General features: G+C 37.4%; 1 protein-coding gene across 1 annotated transcript in view; it reads right to left on the reverse strand.

The window, feature by feature from the left end:
* Positions 1 to 18,114: 18,114 nt before the first annotated feature.
* Positions 18,115 to 24,243, reverse strand: part of LOC102952422 — a 65,052-nt gene continuing 58,923 nt past the window's right edge. Inside the window, exon 11 of the mRNA XM_042970114.1 lies at positions 18,115 to 21,952. Coding sequence (XP_042826048.1) covers positions 20,586 to 21,952 — 1,367 coding nt within the window. The 3' untranslated portion in view covers positions 18,115 to 20,585. The remainder of the gene's footprint in view (positions 21,953 to 24,243) is intronic.

Here is a 24,243-nt window from a genome sequence, read left to right on the forward strand (position 1 = left end):
GTCACATGCTCCACTGACTGAGCCAGCCAGGTGCGCCCAAGCATTTTTTAAAGGGGAAGTTATTGCTAAATTTTATCTGTACTGGCATAATTATTCCGTAAGTCTCTTCTTCAAAGTTGTACGTACTGTTCTAAGAGGACAAGCTCTGCCCTTAGGAGGAATTGAATTAAAGATAGGCAAAACCAGGCATGATCATGGTACTGGTTTCATTATAATTTCTAATATTTTTTGACATATTAAGAGATGATTCTCTTTCTTTTTTTGCCCATGTATACATTTTCCTTTTTTCAACACTTGAAAATTGTATTCTAATTTTATATAACAAACTATCAGGGTGCCTGGCGGGCTCAGTCTGAAGGATATGCGACTCTTGATCTTGCAGTCATGAGTTCGAGCCCCACATTGGATGTAGAGATTATAAATAAATCAACCTAAAAAAAAAAAAAAAAAACTAGGAGCGCCTGGGTAGCTCAGTTGAGCATCTGAGCATCTTTTGATTTCGGCTTGGGTCATGATCTCATGGTTTGTAGTTTCGAGCAAGCCACGTGTCAGGTGACTTTCAGCATGGTACCTGCTTGGGATTCTCGGTCTCCCTCTCTGCCTTTCCCCTGCTTGCCCTCTCAAAAATGGATAAATCTTAAAAACAAAAACCCCACGTTCTAATTGCCATTACAAAAGCCTTCCATGCTTTTTGCCATACTCAAGAAGCATGCCCACATCGAAGAAGTTTGGTAGTGGTGGTGGTGGTGTGTGTGTGTAGTGTAGCATAGTTTAAACGGGATCATGCATACACATTAAGGTGCAATCCCCTTTTCTCACTTGGTAACTTACCATGACTGGGCTTCCTTCCAGTCAGTGCCTACAAGTGTAACTTTTTAGCTTTTAGACTCCTACATCATAAAGACAAAGCATAATAATATGCAGCCCAATCTTCCACCAGTTCAGATTTGTTATTTTACAAATAATTAATTGTACAATTTTATTACACATGTATTATTTCCTGTTGGTGCTTCTGTTGAGTGGATGGATTCCCACCAGTTGGATTCCTTGCTTTACAACATAGTGTATTTTAGATGTAGTAGTTAATGCCTTATTTTCTGAAATTCGCCATTAATCTAGAAATATATACCCATTCCCAACAACTTCAATGAAGAATGAATCTTTTGTTAAATTGAGTGAAGAAAAAAAAGTGCGTTTAATTTGCATTTTCTTAACTGTCGGTGAGGTTGAGCGTTTATCATGTCTAAAACATCATGCCTCATATTGCTGTGAATTCCTTGTTTTTATGTATTCCATTTTTTAAATTGGAGTAGTTTTTGAAGGAGTTTGTAGAAACCTTGTTTTGTTACATACTTTGCAGTTGGTTTTCTTAGTCTAGCATGTATTTTTTACCTTTTTTAATGGCAAAAGAAATCAACAGACTTTTTCTGTGAAGGACCAGATAGTAAATATTTCAGGCTTTGTGGTCATACAGAATCTACTCTGCCTTTGTAGTGTGAAAACATACATAAACCAGTGGTTCTTAACCAGGGGTAGTTTTTACCTGTCCTACTCTTAATCCCAGGAGACACTGGGCAGTGTCCAGAGAGATGTTTGTTTGTCAGTTTGAGGGGAAGGGCTGCTGGCATCTAGTGGGTAAAGGCTAGGGATGCTCTGAATATCCTGTAATGCATAGTACAGTCCCTTACAACAGATCTGGGGGTGCCTGGGTGGCTCAGTAGGTTAAGCGTCTGACTTCAGCTCAGGTCATGATCTCATGGTTGGTGGGTTCAAGCCCCGTGTCGGGCACTGTGCTGACAGCTCAGAGCCCGGAGCCTGCTTCAGATTCTGTGTCTCCCTCTCTCTCTGCTCCTTCCCCACTTGTGCTCTCTCTCATAAACATTGGAAAAAAATTTTTTAGAATTATCTAGTCCAAAATATCAGTGCTGAAGTTGAGAAATCCTGAATGTAAGAAAATGGGCATGGCTGTGTTCCAATAAAACTTTACACAACAAGCAACAGGCCACATTTAGGTATCCTTTTTGATGTATGATATCTACTTTTCTGATATTGTTCCAGAATTCTCCTAATTTTTCCAAACTTTCTTGTTTATGTTAAATTTTCTTGACTAAAATAATTCAGAAAAACAGTAGCACCTGTGTGACTGGTGCCTACTAACTAGACATCTAATTGTTTTTTATTAAAATTTTATAAAAGAAGTAAATCATTTCATAAATAAGTCTTCTCTTTTCCCTTCAGTCCTGCTCTTCTCCCTGTGTCTGAAGAGGCAATAACTTGGTGCACGTACTATCTGTAAAACCAATACTTAGGTGTACACACAAATGGCACATAATATGGGTTTCTAGGAAACAAATGATACGTATTTCTGTAATTTTTCTTATTGACAATATGTGAGATCTAAAACTTGAAAAATACCTAATTTTTATATGCTGTGTTGTGTTTTTATACAGTTTATTCATTGAAGTCCATTCATGAACTAGAAAACAATTGCAGATAAGATCATTTCTATATGTTTTAGCAAGGAATTGAATAAAGGATATTTTGTAATTTGAAGAATTTTCAGAAGGCCAAGGAATTAGACTTCAGGGCTGTACGATCCAGAAAATAACAGGATAAAGGCCCAGATATACCACAAATACAAAAGCTCAGATACATGGTTTCTTGAACAGTACTTGAATGTAGTACTGTTCAAGAAAATCTGCTACTGCCACTTTATGCTCATCACCTAATGTTCTAAGGACTGGAAGGTAGAAACTTCAACAGCTGCTTAAGGGGAATCAGTCACTCCTGCCACTGTGAATCCTATCCCTATGCCACCACCACCCCATTATGCTCACTTCCTCCACCTCCAAGGTTCAGGTAGTGCCTGGTGGAACCTAGATTACATGCTAACTCCCACCTGCAGTGGAGTCCAGGTGAAGTATGTGGATTGTAATGAGAAATCACAATTTGGGATGATATGACAGATTCATTCTTGTCTGCCATCATCCCACTGAATCTGGTGGAACAAGTACATTTGCTGACCCTGGATGAAATCATGGACAGACCATACCCTGAGTCCACCATATAAATCAAAACTGTAAGCATTATGGATGGGGGACTTCCCTCCTTTAGCTCAGGCATGTTGCAGGGTGGGTGAGATGCCAGATGAGGAAAGAAGACATGGCTTCTGCCTTTCTGGTCCTCTTTCTCATCTCCCAACTTGCTGTCCCTAGTTTCTGATTGCTTGGATGGAACTTGAGTATTAGAAAGAGGTCTAGATCCTCCTTGCATGATAAGTCATAATGATCCTGTCACACTGCTCTCCACCCTTGGCTGTTCTCTGCTGGAGTACTTTTGTAAATTTCTTTGGAACCCCTTGATATATAAAAGAGATGATCTGTTCAACAATCTCACACTCCTTTTCTGATTTGTTCTACTTTAGTATTTTTTTAAAAATTTTTTTTAACGTTTATTTATTTTTGAGACAGAGACAGAGCATGAACGGGGGAGGGGCAGAGAGAGAGGGAGACACACAATCGGAAGCAGGCTCCAGGCTCCGAGCCATCAGCCCAGAGCCCGACGCGGGTCTCGAACCCACGGACCGCGAGATCGTGACCTGAGCCGAAGTCGGACGCTTAACCGACTGAGCCACCCAGGCGCCCCTAGTATTCTTTTTTTTAATTTATCTTTAAAAAAGATTTTCTTATTGTGATGAATTACATCAATTTGAGTTAAATGTTTCCTCATGATTAGGTTCAGAATATGTATATCTGCATTTATGAATTTTCGACAAATACTGCATCTCTTCCAGGCATTATGTCAGGGAGTATATGATGTGACTGTCTTATTAGTGATGGTAACTTCAACTACCTAAGATTGTGCTTTCCAGGTTTCTCCACTGGAAAGAATATTTTTTTCTTTGTACTAAGTAGTATGCAGGAAGGTGCTTTTAAATTAAGATAGCTATCCCATTCTCCATTATATGTTTAAAATCCATTGATGAGGGGCACCTGGGTGGCTCGGTTGAGCATCCAACTCTTAATTTCAGCTCAGGCCATGATCTCGTGGTTTATGGGATCCAGCCCCATATTGTCAGCACAGAGCCTGCTGGGGATTCCCTCTCTGCCCCTCCTGTCCTCATGTGCTTGCATGCTCTTTCAAAATAAATAAAATTTCTTTTTAAATCCATTGATGATTCTTCATTGAATCAATTGTTACTATGATGGTCATACCCTATATGATTCTAGTCCTTTTGGAATGTGTTTCATGGCTCAGCATATTCTCAATTTATATAAAACTTATGTGTGTTTGAAAAATGCCCACCCATCTGGCTCGGTCCATTGAGCATCTGACTTGATTTCAGCTCAGGTCATGATCCCAGGGTCATGGGATCTTGCTCAGCATGGAGCTTACTGATTCTCTCTCTCTTCCTCTGCCCCTCCTCCCTGTTCATGCTCGCTCTCTAAAATAAAATGAAAAAAAAAAAAGTTTTTAATGCCTACCCATCAACAAACTACTCGTGAGGCTGCTTTTTCTTTAAAGTTTATTTTTGAGAGAGAGAGAGTGAGCAGGGGAAGAATAGACAGAGAATCCCAAGTAGGCTCCATGCTGTCAGTACAGAGCCTGACTCAGGGCTCAAATTCACAAACCATAAGATCATGACCTGAGCCAAAACTCAAAAGTCGGATACTTAACTGACTGAACCATCCAGGTGCCCCCCTCATAGGACTACTTCAAAATGTTGTGCAAATAATCATCAATTTGATAAATTAATATGTATAAAATGTTCAGAATAGATCCTGAATGACCTGTAAACTGTTGATGAGGATGGTAATACACATACTCTTATGTAAAAAAAAAAAAAAAAAAAAAAAAAAAAAGCTGCTGTTTTTATTACTACTTTCATCTAGAGTCATGAATTTTCCATTCTTGTAAATTTTTTTCTTCAAAAAAATTTTTTAATCTTTATTTTTGAGAGTGAGAGCATGGGTGGGAGCTAGGGAGAGACAGAGAAAGAGGGGGGAACAGAAGATCTAAAGTGGGCTTTGCACTGACAGCAGCAAGCCTGGGGTAGGGGGTAGGGGGACTCACACTCAGACTGTGAGAACATGACCTGAATTGATGTCAGACATTCAACCAACCAAGCCACACAGTCACCCCCTATTATTGTATATTAATACAATTGCAACAACATTCTATTGTGGAATTGACTCTTTGCTTTCAGGCATAGTCTCCTGTAAGGAAGGAAATCCAAAGAGGAAATATTTTTTGTCTGCTAATATTCAAGAGGGAAACTCCTCTGAGTATGGGTAGAAACTGGCAATAACAGTTATCCATAATCTTGACTGCTTTTAAAGATTACTTGGCACATCTCAGAAATCAACATATTGTGACAATTATTATGGAAGTGTGACAACATAAAACTGGGAGGATCCACATAGGATAACTAAACAAGCAGAATGACTAGAGAAGTGAAGAGACAAAGATTACTGTATATGTGCTTATTTCTGCTGTCTCCCTAAAGTCTTGTTAAAATAACAGTAACAGAAAGTACAAAATCAAAAGAACAGAGGATGGAAGGGGTAATAACAGTAGAAACAAATGTCAAGATGGAAGATGGAAAGCATATGGAAGGTTGTCACCTAAGAAGCTACAGGAAGTCTTGAAGAAGAAAATCTCATAGGAAAGTGAGATATTTTGTACCACAAAATACCAGAAAGGCCCCCAGCAATCCCATTGCAGCAATAATAGTGACAACAGAGACAGCTGGGCCAGTTCCTAAAATTCCAAGGGAGGAAAATCCTCTTTGACCACAGGATCTGTGTTTCCAAGAACATATAGGGAGTCCCATTGCTTTTTTTTTCTATCCTTTTACTGCTTGGCCCTACACGTTGGCAGAAAATGAACAGCAGACAAAAAAGCCAATGCTTCACCTTTCTACCCAGAAGAAAGGGAGAAATGGTCTCTGAATTGGAATGTGTTGGGAAGATCAAAGAAAATGGAGCATAAGAAAACAATCCCATAAAATTTTGTATGAACTGGAAGCACCCCCCAAGCTGTGCATTCATCAATCTGACCCTAAATAGCATACTAAGACTTTGAGAACTAAAATATAGGGTAGACCACCACCCAGGTCTCAAACTGGCCACTAGGTGGCACAGACGTGGAACAGCTCTGAAGAGAACTACAAAGATTAAAAATTAAACTGAGGTTGAAGCCACAGCTTACAGAAGGTAAGCAGGAGCTTGTGGCCTGAAACTTACTGGGTTGATTGCCTGCTACACAAACAAAAAATGCCTTAAACGAGACCCAGAGAAATATAATAGTTAAAATGACCAAGATACAATCCAAAATTACTATAGATAGAATGAGGAAAATCATGTCATCTCACAGAGGAAGAGATAATAAATGACACCAATTCTGAGATAATAACAGGTGTTGGAATTAAGAGACAAAGCCTCTAAAGCAACTATCATAGCCAAACTCCAAGAACAAGGGGAAAATACACTTGAAACAAATGGAAAAATAGAAACTCTCTGAAAAGAAATCAAAGATACAAAAAATATCTAAATGGAAATTTTAGAACTGAAAATTACAGTAACAAAAGTTCACCATATGGGCTCAATATCAGAATGAAAATGATAGAGGAAAGATTAAGTGAACTTGAAAATTGATTAATGGAAATATTCTAATCTGTATAACAGAAAAAACAGTTGAAAGAAATTATCAGGAAGAAATTATAACAATTTCCACAATCTCCTCCAGAAAATGAAAGCATGGGAAAACTCTAATAACCCATTCTATAAGCCAACATTATTTTAATACCAATCCCAGATAAAAATATTATAAGAAAGGAAGACTACAGATCAATGTCTCTCATGAATAATAGATGCAAAAATTCTCACAAATAATATTTTAGCAAATCAAATCCAACAATGTATTAAAAAAATTATACCATGACCAAATGGGATTTATTCTAACTGATCAACATTCATAAATTAATCGATGTAGGGGTGCCTGGGTGGCTCTGTCAGTTAAATGTCCAATTCTTGATTTCAGCTCAGGTCATGATCTCATGGTTCATGAGTTTGAACCCCATGTCAGGCTCTGTGCTGTCAGTGTGGAGCCTCCTTGAGATTCTCTCCCTCTTTCTCTGCCCCTCCCCTGTTTGCATGTGCGCTCTCTCTCTCTCTCTCTATCAAAATAAATGAATAAATTTAAGAAAAAATCAATTGATGTAATCCATCACATCAACAGACTAAAGAAAGATCGTGGGATTTTATCGATACAGAAAGAGTATTTGACAAAATCTGACATTCATTCATGACAAAACATTCCCAGAAAATTAGGAGAAGAGGAGAATTTCTTCAACTTGATAAAGGCATCTACAAAAACCCCACAGCTAACATCATATTTAATGGGGAGAAACTGAACGCTTTTTCCCTCAAATCAGGAATGAAGCAAGGATATCCTCTTTTACCAATCCTTTTCAACATCATACTGGAAATCCTAAGTAGTTCAAAAAGACAAGAAAATAAATAAAAGGTATGCAGATTGGAAAGAAAAAATACAATTTTCTTTGTTCACAGAGGACACAATTGCCTGTACAATCCCAAAGGATCAACAAAACTTCATTCTTTTGTCTTGAATTGACCAATCCAGCCTTAGCCCAGAAAACATGAAGCACTCTGCCACAGACCCTAATACAGGCATGTGTCCCAGATCCTATCTCTCTCTCTGTGCTGTGGCTTGACTTCCAACACAGGCCCTCAACGTGTGCTTTGTACTTTCTCCAGGACCTGTGAGTAATAATTTATTTCAGTTTCTCTTATAGTTGTTTATTGAACCATGGCTCACTCTCCAGCACCCTTGTGCTCCACTTAACAAATGTGAATTTGACAGATTCATAACAAAATCTAAGAAAATATGTACAGGATCTATATGAAGAAAACTATAAAACTGATAAAAGAAATCAAAGATCTGGGGGCACCTGGGTGGCTCAGTCAGTTAAGCATCCGACTTCAGCTCAAGTCATGATCTTACAGCTTGTGGATTCACGCCCTGTGTGGGATTCTGTGCTGATGGCTCAGAGCCTGGAGCCTGCTTCAGATTCTGTGTCTCCCTCTCTCTCTGCCCCTCCCCCCTCACACTCTGTCTCTGTCTCTCTGTCAAAAATAAATAAACATTAAAAATAATAATAAAAAAATCAAAGATCTAAATAAATGGAGAGATGATCCAGGTTCATGAATTAGAATACTCAGTATTGTGAAGAAGTCAACTGTTCCACACTTGATCTACAGATTTAACACAATCCCAATCAAAATTCCAGAAAGCTACTTTGTAGATATCAGCAAAGTTATTCTAAAATTTATATGGACAAGCAAAATCCCCAGAGTAGCCAGAACAAATTTGTAAGGCTCACATTACACATTTTCAAGACTTACTATAAAGCTACAGTAATCAAGACCACAAGGTATTTGAGAAAGAATAGAAAGAATGCATCCATTGAACAGAATAGGTCCAGAAATGGACCCACACAAATATAGTCAACAGTGCTTTGACAAAGGAGCAAAGTCAATTTAATAGCAAAAGGATAGTCTTTGGGGGGATCTGGCTGACTCAGTTGGTGGAGCATGTGACTCTTGATCTTGGGGTTGTGGTTTGAGCCCCATGTTGGGTGTAGAGATTACTTAAAATCTTAAAGAAAAATAAATGATAGTCTTTTTAACAAATGGTGCTGAAACAATTGGATGTACATCTTTAAAAATAAACACAGACCTTATATCTTATGAAAAACTTATTTCAAAGTTTTACCATATGTAGATGTATAGATGTATTTTTTACCTTTTCTAGGAAAAACACTCATTTTCAAAATTTTGTTTTGCTGTAAAGATATATGTAACTATATGCCTATGGGGAGGTTTTATTTTTTTCCCTTTATCTAAAGGAAACCAATGCAAATCATGTTGCCTGAAGATGTTCACTTCACTTAAATAGTAAAACATTTAAAACCTAAAATTTTCATTTATAAAATTATGGAAAATCAAAATTGTGTCATATTGTGGCAATTATTTTTAACAGCACCAGATAAGAAAAACTAAAATTTTATTGCAGTGAATGGCTGACATTTATGAAGATGGCCCCAAATTAGAAAGTAACAGAAGGTTCTTTAGTTGCAATTTGATTGATTTCTCCTTCTTAGTATTTATAAGGTTTATATTCTTTTAAAGGATATTATTCCGGGGCACCTAGATGGCTCAGTTGGTTGAGACTTAGACTTCGGCTCAGGTCATGATCTCACAGTTCGAGCCCCACATTGGGCTCACTGCTGTCAGTGCAGAGCCCACTTCAGATCTTCTGTCCCCCCTCTCTATCTATCCCTCTCCTGCTCGTGCTCTCTCAAAAATAAATAAATAAACATTAAAAAAAATAAAAGACATTATTCTGTGGCTGGGAATGGAGGAATAGAAAAAGAACTGTTGGGTAAGAGAAAAAAATTAATGTTTCTTAGTATAAAGGTAAATTGGGCCATTTTATACTGGTTCTTAACAAATTATTAATACACAAGTACTAAGGTGAAAGGGCTTTCTCTGCCCATCAACTACTCTCATACAAATGCAATGGCCCAGAACTTCTTACTGTTTTAATTACAGGGCAGTTCAGCCCTTTCCAAAGAGATGTACTAATCTGATTACATTGCAGTTTATTCCCTACTCTACCGCCAACTCCCACTCTTCATCTTTCATTCAGTTATATGGGAAAGATCCAGGAAAAATTCAAGATAATGCCCTACTCCAATAGAAGTGGTAAGCTAATGGATAAATCAAACCAAAGCGAAATCCTAACACGGGCACTTCCCTGGCTCAGTTAGTAGAGCATGTGACTCTTGACCTCAAGGTTGTAAATTTGAATCCCACTTTATGTGTAGAGATTATTTGAAAATACTATCTTAAGGGGTGACTGGCTCAGTCAGAAAAGCATGCAACTCTTGATCCTGGGGTCATGAGTTCAAGCCCCACATTGGGTATAAAAATTACTTAAATAAAGAAAACGTTTTAAAAAATCTTTAATGAGGGGCACCTGAGTGGCTCAGTCGGTTAAGCGGCTGACTTCGGCTCAGGTCATGATCTCACAGTCTGTGGGTTCGAGCCCCACGTCGGGCTCTGTGCTGACAGCTCAGAGCCTGGAGCCTGCTTCTGATTCTGTGTCTCCCCCTCTCTCTGACCCTCCCCCGTTCATGCTCTGTCTCTCTCTGTCTCAAAAATAAATAAATGTTAAAAAAAAAAATTTAAAAAAAAAAAAAAATAAATAAATAAAAAATAAATAAATAAATAAAAAATCTTTAATGAAACTATAAGAGAAATAATTGACATCACAGGCAACCTTAAAATTTTAAGTGACAACATAAAAAACTAAGTGTATACTATAATTACGATTTTCACCTCCCAGTTATTTATCCATTTACCTGTTTTGTTTCCAGTTTTTGGCTATTATAAATGTGTAATATATTCTTTCTTAATTGAAGTACAGTTGACATCTGTGTAATACATGCTTCATTGAACTGGGGAGATTCCCTGAGATAACTCTTTCAATATTCATCCCTTCTGTGAATGCAAAAGAAAAAAAAATCACTTGTGCTAATTTACCTCCCTATTTAGTACAATAGGTCTTGCTTTCATTTGTAAACCACAATTTCACTATTATAGAGCCTGGTGGCTTTTGAGTGCCAGGGGTATCTTTAGAGTTCTTCCAGAATTCAGGCATGCAGAAATGTTATATTAAGGGAAATGGTGATTTTCTTCAAGAGAATAAAGGACTGATTATTAAGCCTGAAACAATCTGTTAATGGCTTACAGCAAAAATGGAAAGTAATTAGTTCTCTGTTTTTGTTTTGTTTTTTTAACGTTTATTTTTGAGACAGAGAGAGACAGAGCATGAACGGGGGAGGGTCAGAGAGAGAGGGAGACACAGAATCGGAAGCAGGCTCCAGGCTCTGAGCCATCAGCCCAGAGCCCGATGCGGGGCTCGAACTCACGGACGGTGAGATCGTGACCTGAGCTGAAGTTGACCCCCAACTGACTGAGCCACCCAGGCGCCCTGTAGTTCTCTGTTTTTGATTGAACTAAAAAACATTGTCATGGGTGATCTTAAGGCTTTGATTAAGTGAATAAATGTACAACTACATTAGTGTTGAATCCAAGTTAGCTTGTGGTCACTCAGTTAAAAACTTGAACTCTAAAAATACCCTGGATATCTTCATGCTAACATTTTTGTTGAGGTTTTATATAGTTAAAATGTGTCAGTGTCCTCCAGCCAATTACCACCAGGAACATTCCTTATATTCAAACAAGCTGGGTTTACTGCTCATTGAAGCAAACAGGAACACACAATATTGAGTTTGTGTTTATTAATTTAGAGAAGGTTTAAGGAAATGGGGCTTTGTTCTGGATTCGATATTGTCAGGAATCAGGTTAATTCCATAACTGCATATCTTAATAAATCTTATCTATAAGGAGAGAAGACTAAAGGAAGATTAAAATGGTAATTGGTAAAGAAATGGCAGTCATTTCATATCAGATAAAGGGTTAGTATCCAAACTCTATAAAGTTTTCAAACTCAACACCCAAAAAGCAAAAAATCCAGTGAAGAAATGGGCAGAAGACATAGACACTTTTTCAAAACCATCCAGATGGCTAATAGATACATGAAAAGATGCTCAACAGCACTCATCATTAGAGAAATACAAATCAAAACCACAATGAGATACCACCTCACATACCTGTCAGAATGGCTAAAATTAACAACTCAGGCAACAATAGATGCAGGTGCGGATGCGGAGAAAGGGGAACCCTCTTATACTCTTGCTGGGAAAGCAAACTGCTGCAGCCACTCTGGAAAATAGTATGCAGGTTCCTCAAAAAGTTAAAAATAGAACTACCCTATGACCCAGCAATTGCACTACTAGGTATTTATCCAAAGGATACACAAATGCTGATTCGAAGGGGCACATGCCCCCCAATGTTTACAGCAGTGCTATCAACAATAGCCAGATTATGGAAGGAGCCATTGACTGATGAATGGATAAAGAAGATGTGGTATATGTATACAATGGAATATTACTCAGCAATCAAAAAGAATGAAATCTTGCCATTTGCAACAATGTGGATGGAACTAGAGTGTATTATATTATGCTAAGCAAAATAAATCAGAGAAAGACAAATATTATATGATTTCACTCATATGTGGAATTTAAGAAACACAACAGATAAACATAGGGGATGGGAAGGAACAATAAAAACAGAGAGGGAGGCAAACCATAAAAGACTCTTAAATACATGGAACAAACTGAAGGTTGCTGGAGGGGAGGTGGATGGGAGGGATGGGCTAAATGGGTGATGGACATTAAGGAAGGCACCTTTGGGATGAGCACTGGGTATTATATGGAAGTGATGAATCACTGGTTCTACTTCTGAAACCAATACTACACTGTATGTTAACTAACTTAAATTTAAATAAAAAAAAATAATTTAAAAAAGAAGTGGCAGTCATTCATGCTATCTAGGAATATATTTAGCATTCTGTGGTTTGAATAATGTTCATGTTTTGTCTGTGTTTAGATACGATTACAGAGTAATTTTGTTTTTGTCTTGGTCCATCAGGGTCACAGAACTGCATATCTAATGTCGATGTTATGTGAAATCACTTATGATCAACAGGAAAACACCAAGATGTAGTTAATAGTACCAGGCTACCTCCCACATGTCAGCAGCAGCTTTTCTCTTTCTTAAGTGCATAAAGAGCATAAATCTTAAGTGTACAGCTTGATGTCATTTTATCCACTTTATTAGGTTATATACAATGAATTACACTCATTTTAAGTATACAGCAAAGTTTTGAAAGGTGATACCCATGTAACTACCATGACAATTAAGATGCAGAACATTACCATTGCTTGAGAAAGTTCTTCGTTGCCCTGTAGTTAACCTCTCCCACCATACCTTGTTCCAGACAACCACTGATCTGCTTTCTGTCACTGTAGATTAGCTTGCATTTTCTGGAATTTCAAAAAAAAAGGAATCATACAGTATTTCTCCATTTGTGTATTGCTTTTTCACTTAGAGTGCTTTTGGCATATGGTTTTATTTCTTTTGGGTATATTAGCAGGAGTGGAATTCCTCAGTTAGTTGTTAAGTTTGTATTTTACTCTATTAGAAATTGCTGAGGCACCTGGGTGGCTCAGTTGGTTAAGCATCAGACTTCAGCTCAAGTCATGCTCTCATGGTTTGTGAGTTCAAGCCCCACATCAGGCTCTGTGCTGACATCTCTGAGCCTGGAGCCTGCTTCTGATTCTATGTCTCCCTCTCTCTCTGCCCCTGCCCTGCTCATGCTCTCTCTCTCTCTCAAAAATAAACATTCAAAAAAAAAAAAAAAAAAGGAATTGCTAACCTGTCCTCAGCAGAGGTCATTTCATTTTACATTCCCATAAACAGTATTGGAGAGTTCTAGTTGCTCCATATTCTCACCAACACTTTGTATTGTCAATCTTTTCCCCCTCCCCCACCCTCAGCCTGTACTGTCAATCTTTTTAATTTTACCTATTCTATTGCTTGAGTTGCAGTCTCTCATTGTGGGTTTTTGGTTTTGTTTTTTAAGTAAGCTCCATGCCCAATATGCGGCTTGAACTCATGACACTGAGATCAAGAGTTGGATGCTCTACCGCCTGAGCCAGGTACCCCTCATTGTGGTTTTAACTGGCATTTCCGTGATAACTAATGATGTTGAGCATCCTTTTGTGTGCATATTGGCTACTCTTGTATCTTCTTTTTGAAATACCATTAAGACTGAAGGTTTTTGTTGCAGGTCAGTATTTACTTCAAAAAACCAAATAGGGACCAGAGAATGTATTGGTTCTGAATGTATTGGTTACTGCAGAGAAATAGTAACATTTGGGATACTGAAGAGGTAGAAGTCTTAAGACTATACACCTGAATAATGGAAAGGTAGAAGAACCTATTGTCTTAAAAAATATGATCTAAAAGAGAAGATTTTCAGAGAGGAGGGACATCTTTCCTGTAGTTGAGATTTGACCTTAAGACTTGCTTCAATAGAGACACAAGAACTTAGGGAACTGATGAGAATCAATTTAAAAAAAAAAAAAACAACCCTGAATATGGGAGGCACCAGGGTGGCTCAAGTAGATTGAGCATCCAACTTTGGCTCAGGTCATGAGTTCAGCTCATGAGTTCGACTCATAGTTCATGAGTTCAAGCCCTGCATCAGGCTCTCTGCTGTCAGCGCAGAGCCCACTTTGGATCCTCTGTTTACCTCTCTCTGCCCCTCCCCCGCTGTACTCTCTCAAAAATAAACACTAAAAAAAAAAAAATACCACGGCCTGTGCCAAGAGCTTCCTTCTTCAAAAAAAAAAAAAAAAAAAGAAAAAAGAAAAAAAAAGAAATCTGAATATTGAATATTTAATAAGTGCTTCCAGATAGTTGGTTTTCATTTCTTTTCAAATGTCTTTATCAAAATCTCCTGCTCCTCCTACTTCAGATGAAACATAGAGTAAGAAGATAACCACCAAAATACTCTGGGATATATAGTTTGTAGCTTAGCAAATAAGTCTGGCTTAAATTTTGTGTATTGTGTGTGCCCCAAAACCCAAGACGATGGCTTAAATCTGAAGTGGGCACTGGATAATAAAATGCTCAACTGTTGAGAGAGACAAGCTGGGCACAGCCATATGAAACAAACAAAAAACTTCCCATAACAGTATAATAATGACATGTTTGTTTCTATCCTTTGGTGTAATAGGATATTTTCACTTGTTTCCTTTTCCAGTAATACTTTTGAACTGCTTTAGACATTATCTTTCTTACATATTGGTAAAACAGAATACAGGCAAAACATAAAATTCATTTTGACTTACAGCTCTGCTCTTATCAAGCCCATATTCTTGGTGCCAGGCCAATGTGATGACATCAAATACCCACTCAACAAAAAAGCTTTTGAGCATGGACTGTATAGGACTTTACTTGCAAGCAACAGCACATTTTCAGACTTGTAGATGATCACTGGGATCCTGGAATGTCCTGCCTGAGAGGAGTTTCTTTGTTTGCTTGGGAGCTTTGGCCACCAGATAGTCTAGCAGTGTGAGTTACGATGGGGCTTTGGGACACATTACATCAGTTGTGACCTCTGAAGGAACTGGAGACTAAAGGTATGAGCTCAAACCTTCAGAAGGAGCTGGAGACTAAAGATCAGCCTCATGGGAAGAATGTGATTGAGCCCCAGGAAAAACTCTGGCAACCAAAGGCTCAGGCAAGCTTTCCTGTGGGAATTATCATGTCATAACCAGGAAGAGGTAATGCCATCTCTGACTCCACAGAGAGAGGATGACTGGAAGCTCCACATTTGGATCCCTCCCACAATTTTCCCTGCACGTCTCTTCCTGCACATCACATTAGCTGATTCTAATTTGTACCTTTTCACTGTAACAAAAATCGTAAGTGCACTGTTTTCCTGAGTTCTGTGAGTTGTTCTACTGAATTACTGAACCTAAGAGTGGTCATAGGAAGCCCTGAATTTGTCAGGAAATTTGTATAATTCATCACATCAGAAAATTAAAGAAGAAACACATGTTCACACCAATGGATATTTAATGGCTTCTGGCAATGGCAGGGATTAAGTAAAAGAGGGACTGAGTGAAATTAGTTATGTATAACAAAGACTATTTATATCAAGAAGCATTACACTAAATGTTTAAATAGATACATGATTTCCATTAAATTGAAAAAATGAGAGAATATATCCCCCACTAATACTCAACTTTATTCTGAAAATACCAGCTACTGCTATGAGAAATGTAAATAAAATAAATATAAATATTGAGAGGACTTATTTCTATTTGCAAATACCATGACCACATGGCAGAAAACATAAGACTAAATATAAATAAAAAGAGTAAGATTATCTGGTAAGGTTGAAAATAAAACTATATCTAAATTTAAAATGTTAGCAAAATAATGAATGCCATAACATAGTTATAACACAAGACACCTTGATAGAAAACAATTCCAATATTTGTAAATGTGTAGTACTTGGAATATCTTACAAATCATGAAAAATCAATGAGATAATCCCAAAGAAATAGAAAAAATGCATGAATAAAAAAAGCACTGTAAGAAAAACGATTGGCCAATAAACATATATGAAAAAGATGCTCAACTCACTTAAAAAATTTTTTGTGTTTACTTTTGAGAGCAAGAGAGACAGAGCACAAGCCGGGAGGGACAGAGAGAGGGAGACACAAAATCCAAAGCAAGCTCCAGGCTCTGACCTGTCAGCAGAGGCCAGCACAGGGTTTGAGCTCATGGACCATGAGGTCATGACCTGAGCCAACGTTGGACGCTTAACCGTCTGAGCCACCCAGGTGCCCAACTCATTTGTAATCAGAGAATTAAATGTTGAAACCAGTAACAGAAGAAAATATGGATGCCCATTTCAATGATCAGAGGGACTCAAAATTAGTGCAGTATTGGAGAATAATATGTATGTATGGCTGACAGTGAACAATTTCACTTCTAGATACGCACCTTAGATTCCTACACCCATTAAAGAAATCAGAAAATACACAAAATGATATTCAATATAGCATTTTTATTACAACTGAAAATGGTTTATGTCCTAATCACTATTTAACAGACTATTTAATCATGTTTAATATATACATATCAAGGACCAAGCTATAATCTTCTACATTCTACAGAAAAGCACTAACCCTCAATTCAAGCAGGAAGCTTTTCAGAATATGATGTGAGCTGCAAAGAAAAGTGTCCTTCCTTACCTCCTCCCGACACAATCACTCACCATAATGTCTGAAATGATGTCCTTGAAGACATTCATTGTGGTAATGGAAGCATCTACCAAAGTGGTTCACATTCTAAAGATGGTAAGAGATACTGGGAATGAGAATTCTACAATGAATTCAGTTTGAGATACCCTGTGTTAAATAATCATCTCTTTACTATATCTTTTGACAAACTGATAATGTGTATTTGGATTTCCCCAAAGGTAGATTTTTTAATGCCTTGCTGAATTTACACATTTTCCCGAGAAATCGTTTTTTCCCCAAATACCAAGGACTACTATTCCCCAAAACAAGCTTATGGAGAATGTTGGATTAAGACCCTACACTCTGTTAAACATTGGTCCCCTGGAGATATCAGATACTTGGGAAAGGCAACACATGGATTAGTCAAGACAGATTTTGTAATAAATTCTAAATATACCTTATTTAGAATTAAGATGGGTAGAATCTTCATAAACGAAGTTGGTCTAGATTTTGCTTTTTAGGAGCGATCTTCATCTAGGTTTGTATCAGGATTAACTGTGCGGAATTAATTGGTAGAATTTTGTGAAAGATTATCTATTCTTTAAAGCTTTTACCTATACAACTACCAGAGTTTTTTCTTAAACAGGGTGTTCATATACACACATTTGCTTGTTGGTCTATTCGAGTCAACTGTCTTAACAGAATCCTACAGCAAAAAATAAGTAACCCTTTTGTATTTATGTACTAGAATACATATAGCACATATATACAGTATTACCTTATGATTAAAACAAATTTTCCTTGATAATCTGTAGCTATGCCACCTCTGTCAATATTCTAAATGTATTATCTTTCATTTTCTTTTTCTTAATTAGATCCTCCAGAACCTAGTCATTATTAACATTGGTTAAAATCTACTACTGTCTAATCCTTAATTTCTATTTTTAGTTGTGCTCTGCTTCTCTTGTGTAGGTTTTATTTTTTTGTTTCTGGTTTCTTGACATAAATACTTACTCATTCCCTTAACACACTTATTTATCTGACAGGCGTAGATATGGTGAAGATGATGAAGATTGGCCCCACAAACGAAATTTCCTTAATGCATTAAAGGGGATGAATTTCTCACCGAACAGAATTCTGGTGACATCTGACAAGTTTAGATACACACATCTCATCAACAATCATTTGTAAGTCTATAAATTTTGGTTTTGATTTTAAACATTTTATTATGGAAGCTTTCAAACACATTAAAGAAGTAGAAAATAGAAAATATTAGAACAATGACCCCCCCCCCCAAAAAAAAAAACAAACCACTACCCTTCAGTAATTAACATTTTACTACTCTACTTCCCAACTCTCTGTGCCAATTCTTTTTCTTTTGCTGGAGTCTTCTAATGCAAATGCAGTATCTTACCATTTCATAAATATAGAAGTATGTATCTCTAACACTTAGAACCTTTTATTTTTTAATAACCACAATAACATTATCCCTAACAAAATGCATATTTCTAAATATCATCTAATACTCAGTGTGTGTCCACATTTTCCCCAGTGTCTCCAAAATGTCTTTTTACATTTTGTGTAAACTAGGTCCAAGTAATGCCAATGTACTGAATTTAGTTGATAGGTCTCTTAGGTCTCTTTTAATCAATTAACAGTTGCCCTTACCTTTTCTTTTTCATATCACTCATTAAGTTGAAGAAATCAGATCATTTATTTTGTAGAATTTTAGTTCTGGGTCTGCTTGGCTGCTTCCTTCTGGTGCCATTTACTTTGTTCAGCTATTCCCCAAATTCTTGTTTTAAAGAATTTGATTTAAAGGTTTGCTTTCTTCAGTTGTTTTGGCAGTAAGGCTTTGTAGGTGGTGGTGTGTACTTCCTATTGCATTTTATCAGGAGGTGGATATTGTCTGATAGTCCCACTTTTATAGAGGTTAAAATTGATCAAAGGGCTCAGAGGTAGTCAGCTTGATAAATCCATTGTAAAGTTCTCACTATAAAATATTTCACTCAATAGTGTTAATATCGACTGAAGATCATTTTCTGGACCCATTATTCTACTAGGGAACTAGAAAATGGTGATTTTTCTAATCCTATCATTCTGTTTATTTGTAATGATTATTTAAAAAAACAAACCCTTTTAATTTGATGAGCTTTTGGTGGCCCTGAAACTTGGTCCACATGGAAAAAGCAAAAGAAGTGCTCATTTTTCTCCTTATCAATTTTCAGGATGAGTTGGTACCCAAGCATCTTCCATTGCTGACTAAACTGTGTAGCTGTGACCAAGTAAACTATCAAACTACTAGGGGGATCATGTCAAAAGACCCAACTCCCACTGGTTGAAGATGGGGCAATTTGATCAAACAGAAAACTGACTACAAAGGAAATGTTTTTTCTTTTATACAAGAGTTTTACACACACACATGCACACACAATATTAAACTTCCAACTGGTGAGTTTCCTGCCATCTTTTTAATAATTTCAAATTCATCTTTAACAGTGGTCAAACAACAGGGATTGCAAAACATTTACTTTTTGGAATTTATTATGGGAAACTAATTCCGTATTTTTTCTGATCCTTCAACAGTTGTAATCTTAACCTCACCTTCATGAAATTCATAAGGTTTCTTTTAAGCATGAAATTACTGACGCAGCTCAAATGCTCAAATGATGAAGAACTTCTCACTTTCCATATAACGTCCTAGATTTTATCTGGAATAAATTATCTTAAATTTAATTAAGTGCTGAGCAGTGACATGAGGCATTTCTACATTTACTACTTCTATAGTATATTTTTTTCATATGAATTCACTAATACTAATGATAACGACTGTAGATAATATTTACAGAAAACATGCTATGTGGCTGCTATTTTTCCAAGCATTAACTAATTAATCCTCAAGACAATCCTGTCACACAGTGTTGGCAGGCTGACTCTGAAATGGTTCTTACATTGTGGTATTCATACTCTTGTGTAATCCTCTACAATCTCTACCCTTGAGTGTGGGGTAGCCCAGTAACTTGGTTCTAATCAGTAGAGGACAGCAAAGGTGTTATTTTGGTGATTAGATCACATACGATTATAGCTTCTGTGATGCTAGCAGGCTCTACCACATTCTTGACTTGCACACTTAATAAGCAGCCATTTGAAGAAGCCCATGTAGCATGGAACTAAGGTCAGCCTTCAACCAACAGCCAACTAGAAACTGTGGACCTCAGTGCAATAGTTGACAACCATGTGAGGCTGAAAGTGGATCCCTTCCCCTGTTAGACCTTCAGATGAGACCCAACCCTGGCTGAAACCTTTAGTTTAGCTTTGTGAGACCCTAAAGGAGAAGCCCCAACTAAGTTATGTCCAGACACCTGACCTATAGAAATTATGAGATAATAAGTATTATTTTAAGCTACTAGGTTTGTGGTAATTTATTATACAGCAATAAATAACTAATATACATAGGTACTATTATCACCATTTTACAAGTAAGCAAAATGAGGCACAGAAGTTTAAGTACCTTGTCCAATAACACACTGGTAATAAAGTGGTGAAATGGGATAATGACAGATAAGGCTAAAGTTTTTCCTACATTCATTGTATTATTCCCTCAAATGAATTTGCCAAAGATAAACATCTGAAAGGTGATGGAAGGCTTTTAAAGCAACATTTTTTCCCAATAATATAAAATTTCTTACACTTAGTTGAAGCATGAAACAAATTTCTCAAAAATGAATTTTCTGATATTGTTACATAATGTACAATTGAAGGCCTTCTTGTTTTAAACTCCATTATGAATTTTCTGATGTTGAGTAAGGTGTGAATGCTGTCTAAAGGCCTTCTTACATTCCTTACATTTGTAGGGTTTCTCCCCAGTATGAATTCTCTGGTGTTGAGTAAGGAATGAATAAAGTCTAAAAGCCTTACCACATTCCTTACATTCATAAGGTTTCTCACCCGTATGAATACTCTGATGCTGAGTAAGTTGTGAGAGCAGTCTAAAAGGTTTTCTACATTCCTTACATTCATAGGGTTTCTCACCAGTATGAATACTCTGATGTTGGGTAAGTTGTGAGAGCAATCTAAAGGCCTTCCCACACTCTTCACATTCATACGGTCTCTCACCAATATGAATGCTCTGATGTGAAATAAGTTGTGAGTAACTACTAAAGGTCTTCCAGCATTCCATACATTCATAGGGTTTCTCACGAGTATGGATTCTCTGATGGCGAACAAGTTGCTGCCTTAGTCTAAAAGTCTTTCCACATTCCTTACATTCATAGGGTTTCTCACCAGTATGAATACTCTGATGGACAGTAAGTTGTTGGCATATTCTAAAAGCCTTTCCACATTCCTTACATTCATAAGGTTTCTCACCAAAATGAATTTTCTGATGTACTCTAAGGTCTGGACCACATACAAAGGCTTTCCCACATTCCTTACACTCATAGAGCTTCTCAGCAGTATGAAGTCTCTGATGTCGAGTAAGATGTGTACACTGCCTAAAGGTCTTCCCACATGCCTTACATTCATAGGGTTTCTCACCAGTGTGAATTCTCTGATGTCGAGCAAGTTGCTGATGCACTCTGAAGGCTTTTCCACACTCCTTACATTCATAGGGTTTTTCACCAGTGTGAAGCCTCTGATGTTGAGTAAGTTCTTGGAGCACTGTAAAGGCCTTTCCACATTCCTTACATTCATAGGGCTTCTCACCAGTATGAAGTTTGTGATGTCGGATAAGGTGTGCACGCTGTCTAAATGCCTGCCCGCATTCCTTACATTTATAAGGTTTCTCCCCAGTATGAATTCTCAGGTGTTGACTAAGTGTTGAGCGGCGAATAAAGGTCTTCCTACATTCCTTACATTCATACAACTTTTCTCCATTTTGAATTCTCTGATATTCAGCAAGAAAATTATGCTTTTTGTAAGTGGTCATTTTTTCAGAAGTAATTTTCACTTGCCCAAAATATCCCTCTTGTGGTTCCTTTTGCCCCTCAATCTTGCCTTTGCATTCCCAATCATTTCTAAAAAGGGAGTCCTGAAGACTGTAACTTTTAATTCTTTCCATTATCTCCCACTGGAATGAATATATTTCATAAATGTCCTTTTCTGGAGATAAAGTATTGGTCCTGTATCTGGACTCCAAATCTGAAAGAAAACAAGAAGGCAAACATACACTGTTTTCTTGTGACAGAAGAAAGCAAGCTTCTACAGAGAAATAAAAGGCACCTAAAATAATGCCTATTACAAGTGAATGGATTAGATATCTCTAAAACAGGCATTTCTGCTATAATACCACATATGTGTACTGAAAAAACCCCTTATCTTCTGCAAAATTACACACCAAAAAATTAAGAGCTTATGAAGAAAACATGGCTGGAGAAGACCACTCAAACCTATGCAACTTTATTGGCAGAGCACTAACAAATATAATAATTGATATCTTAAGAGATAACTCAAAAGGCAGCTCAACATGGCTGAAGGACACTTCATGGATACTAAAATGCCCCAAAATAAAGTGGAAATGCTGGATTTCAAGTGCTGAGACATTGCAGTGGCGGGGGGGGGGGGGGGGGGGGGGGGGAGCCCTGAGCCAGTGAGGCTACCATTAAGGTGGGAATAAAATAAAATGTAACCTGTCTTCAGCTAGAAGCCATGCAAGATTGATGGTATATATCTCTGGGGAGACAGCCCTTGGTGCAGACACTTACTAATATTCTTCATGTAGAGGTGAAAGGGCATCCAACAATAAAGCATCAAGTTGAAGGCTTTTGCCTTTCCTGCTGAATGCTGTAAGTCTACTTCTATTCTGGCTTCATTCAAGTAGGAAAATTGCCTGTGAACCAACTAACTTTCATATTATACTGTTATTCCCTATTTCATATCACTATTAAGCTAATTTGTATTGTGCGTTATTAATTATATTATGGAACAGACCGTATTCTCCTACATTAAAAAAAAAAAAAATGGTAAAGGAAACACAGAGAACAGAGTCCAGGATTGGAGGTAAGCCTGGTGATTAGGGACACAAGTTAAATCAGAGTAAGAATCACCTGAAGATTTCTTAAAACTATACATACAGAGGTATTTTTTTAATATATATATTTTTAACATTTATTTATTTTTGAGAGACAGAGACAGAGCCTGAGTGGGGGAGGGGCAGAAAGAGGGAGACACAGAATCTGAAGCAGGCTCCAGGCTCTGAGCTGGCAGCACAGAGCCTGACACAGGGCTCAAATTCACAAACTGTGAGATCATGACCTGAGCTGATGTTGGATGCCTAACCGATTGAGCCACCCAGGCACCCCTCAGAGGTATTTTTAAAGGAATGAAACTTAATCTGCAGGATTGAGTCCTGGGCATGTTTTGCTTTGTACTTATTTATATTCTCCAGCAAATGATTCAAGTGCTCATCAATATTTGAGTCTCTCTACTTAAATGTTTTTAATAACTTCTCTTTAGAATTAGAATCAAATATAAATACCTGAGCAGAGATAATAAGACTTCTGCTATCAAAACTCCTCTCTCATTTGGCTGTTCATGCCACAAGCCTCTTTTCAGCTCACAAAAGGTACTACCACTGTCCCCATTAAATAGGACCGTTCACAGGTTGTTCCCAACTGCATGGTTGGCTTCCCTTCATCATCAGGTCTCAATCAACAATCACTTCAGAAAAGCTATTCCTGCCGATCCTGTTTAAAACTATGCACTTTACACTCTATCCCAGCAAAGCGTTGCTCTTCTTCTTCCCAATTTTGGAATATTTATTAATTTTCTCATTTGTTATTCCATTAGTTTCTTACCCCTAAGCTTCCTTAGCGGCAGAAGTAATCTCTAAGTTCATTTACCATTACATAACAAACCCCATTCAAGAAACAAAACAGATGAACATATGGGAAGGGAGAAAAAAAGAGGAGAGGGAAACAAACCACGAGAGACTCTTACCGACAGAGAACAAACTAAGGGGTGATGGAGGGAGCTGGGTGGGGGATGGACTAGATGGGTGATAGGTATTAAAGAGGGTACTTGTTATGATGAGCACTGGGTGTAGTATGCAAGTGATGAATCACACTGAATTCTACTTCCAAAACCAATATTGCACTGTATGTTCACTAAAATTTAAATAAAAAGTAAAAGATATATAAATAAATAACCCCAAATACACAATAAATGTTACTCATTTAATTCCCATAACTACATAATCACTAACAGATATGTGTATCTGTTTCTAATCTTTTATTTATTTATTATCTTTTTGATATTTATTTATTTTGGTAGAGGGAGAAGGTGAGCAAGGGAGGGGCAGAGAGAGAGGGAAACAGAGAGAATCCCAAGCAGGCTCTGCACTGACAGATGCAGGGCTCGAACCCACGAACTATAAGATGATGATCTGAGCAGAAATCAAGAGTCGGACACTTAACCTACTAAGCCACACAGGT

This window comes from Panthera tigris, chromosome E2 (assembly GCF_018350195.1).
Source record: "Panthera tigris isolate Pti1 chromosome E2, P.tigris_Pti1_mat1.1, whole genome shotgun sequence".
Lineage (NCBI taxonomy): Eukaryota > Metazoa > Chordata > Mammalia > Carnivora > Felidae > Panthera > Panthera tigris.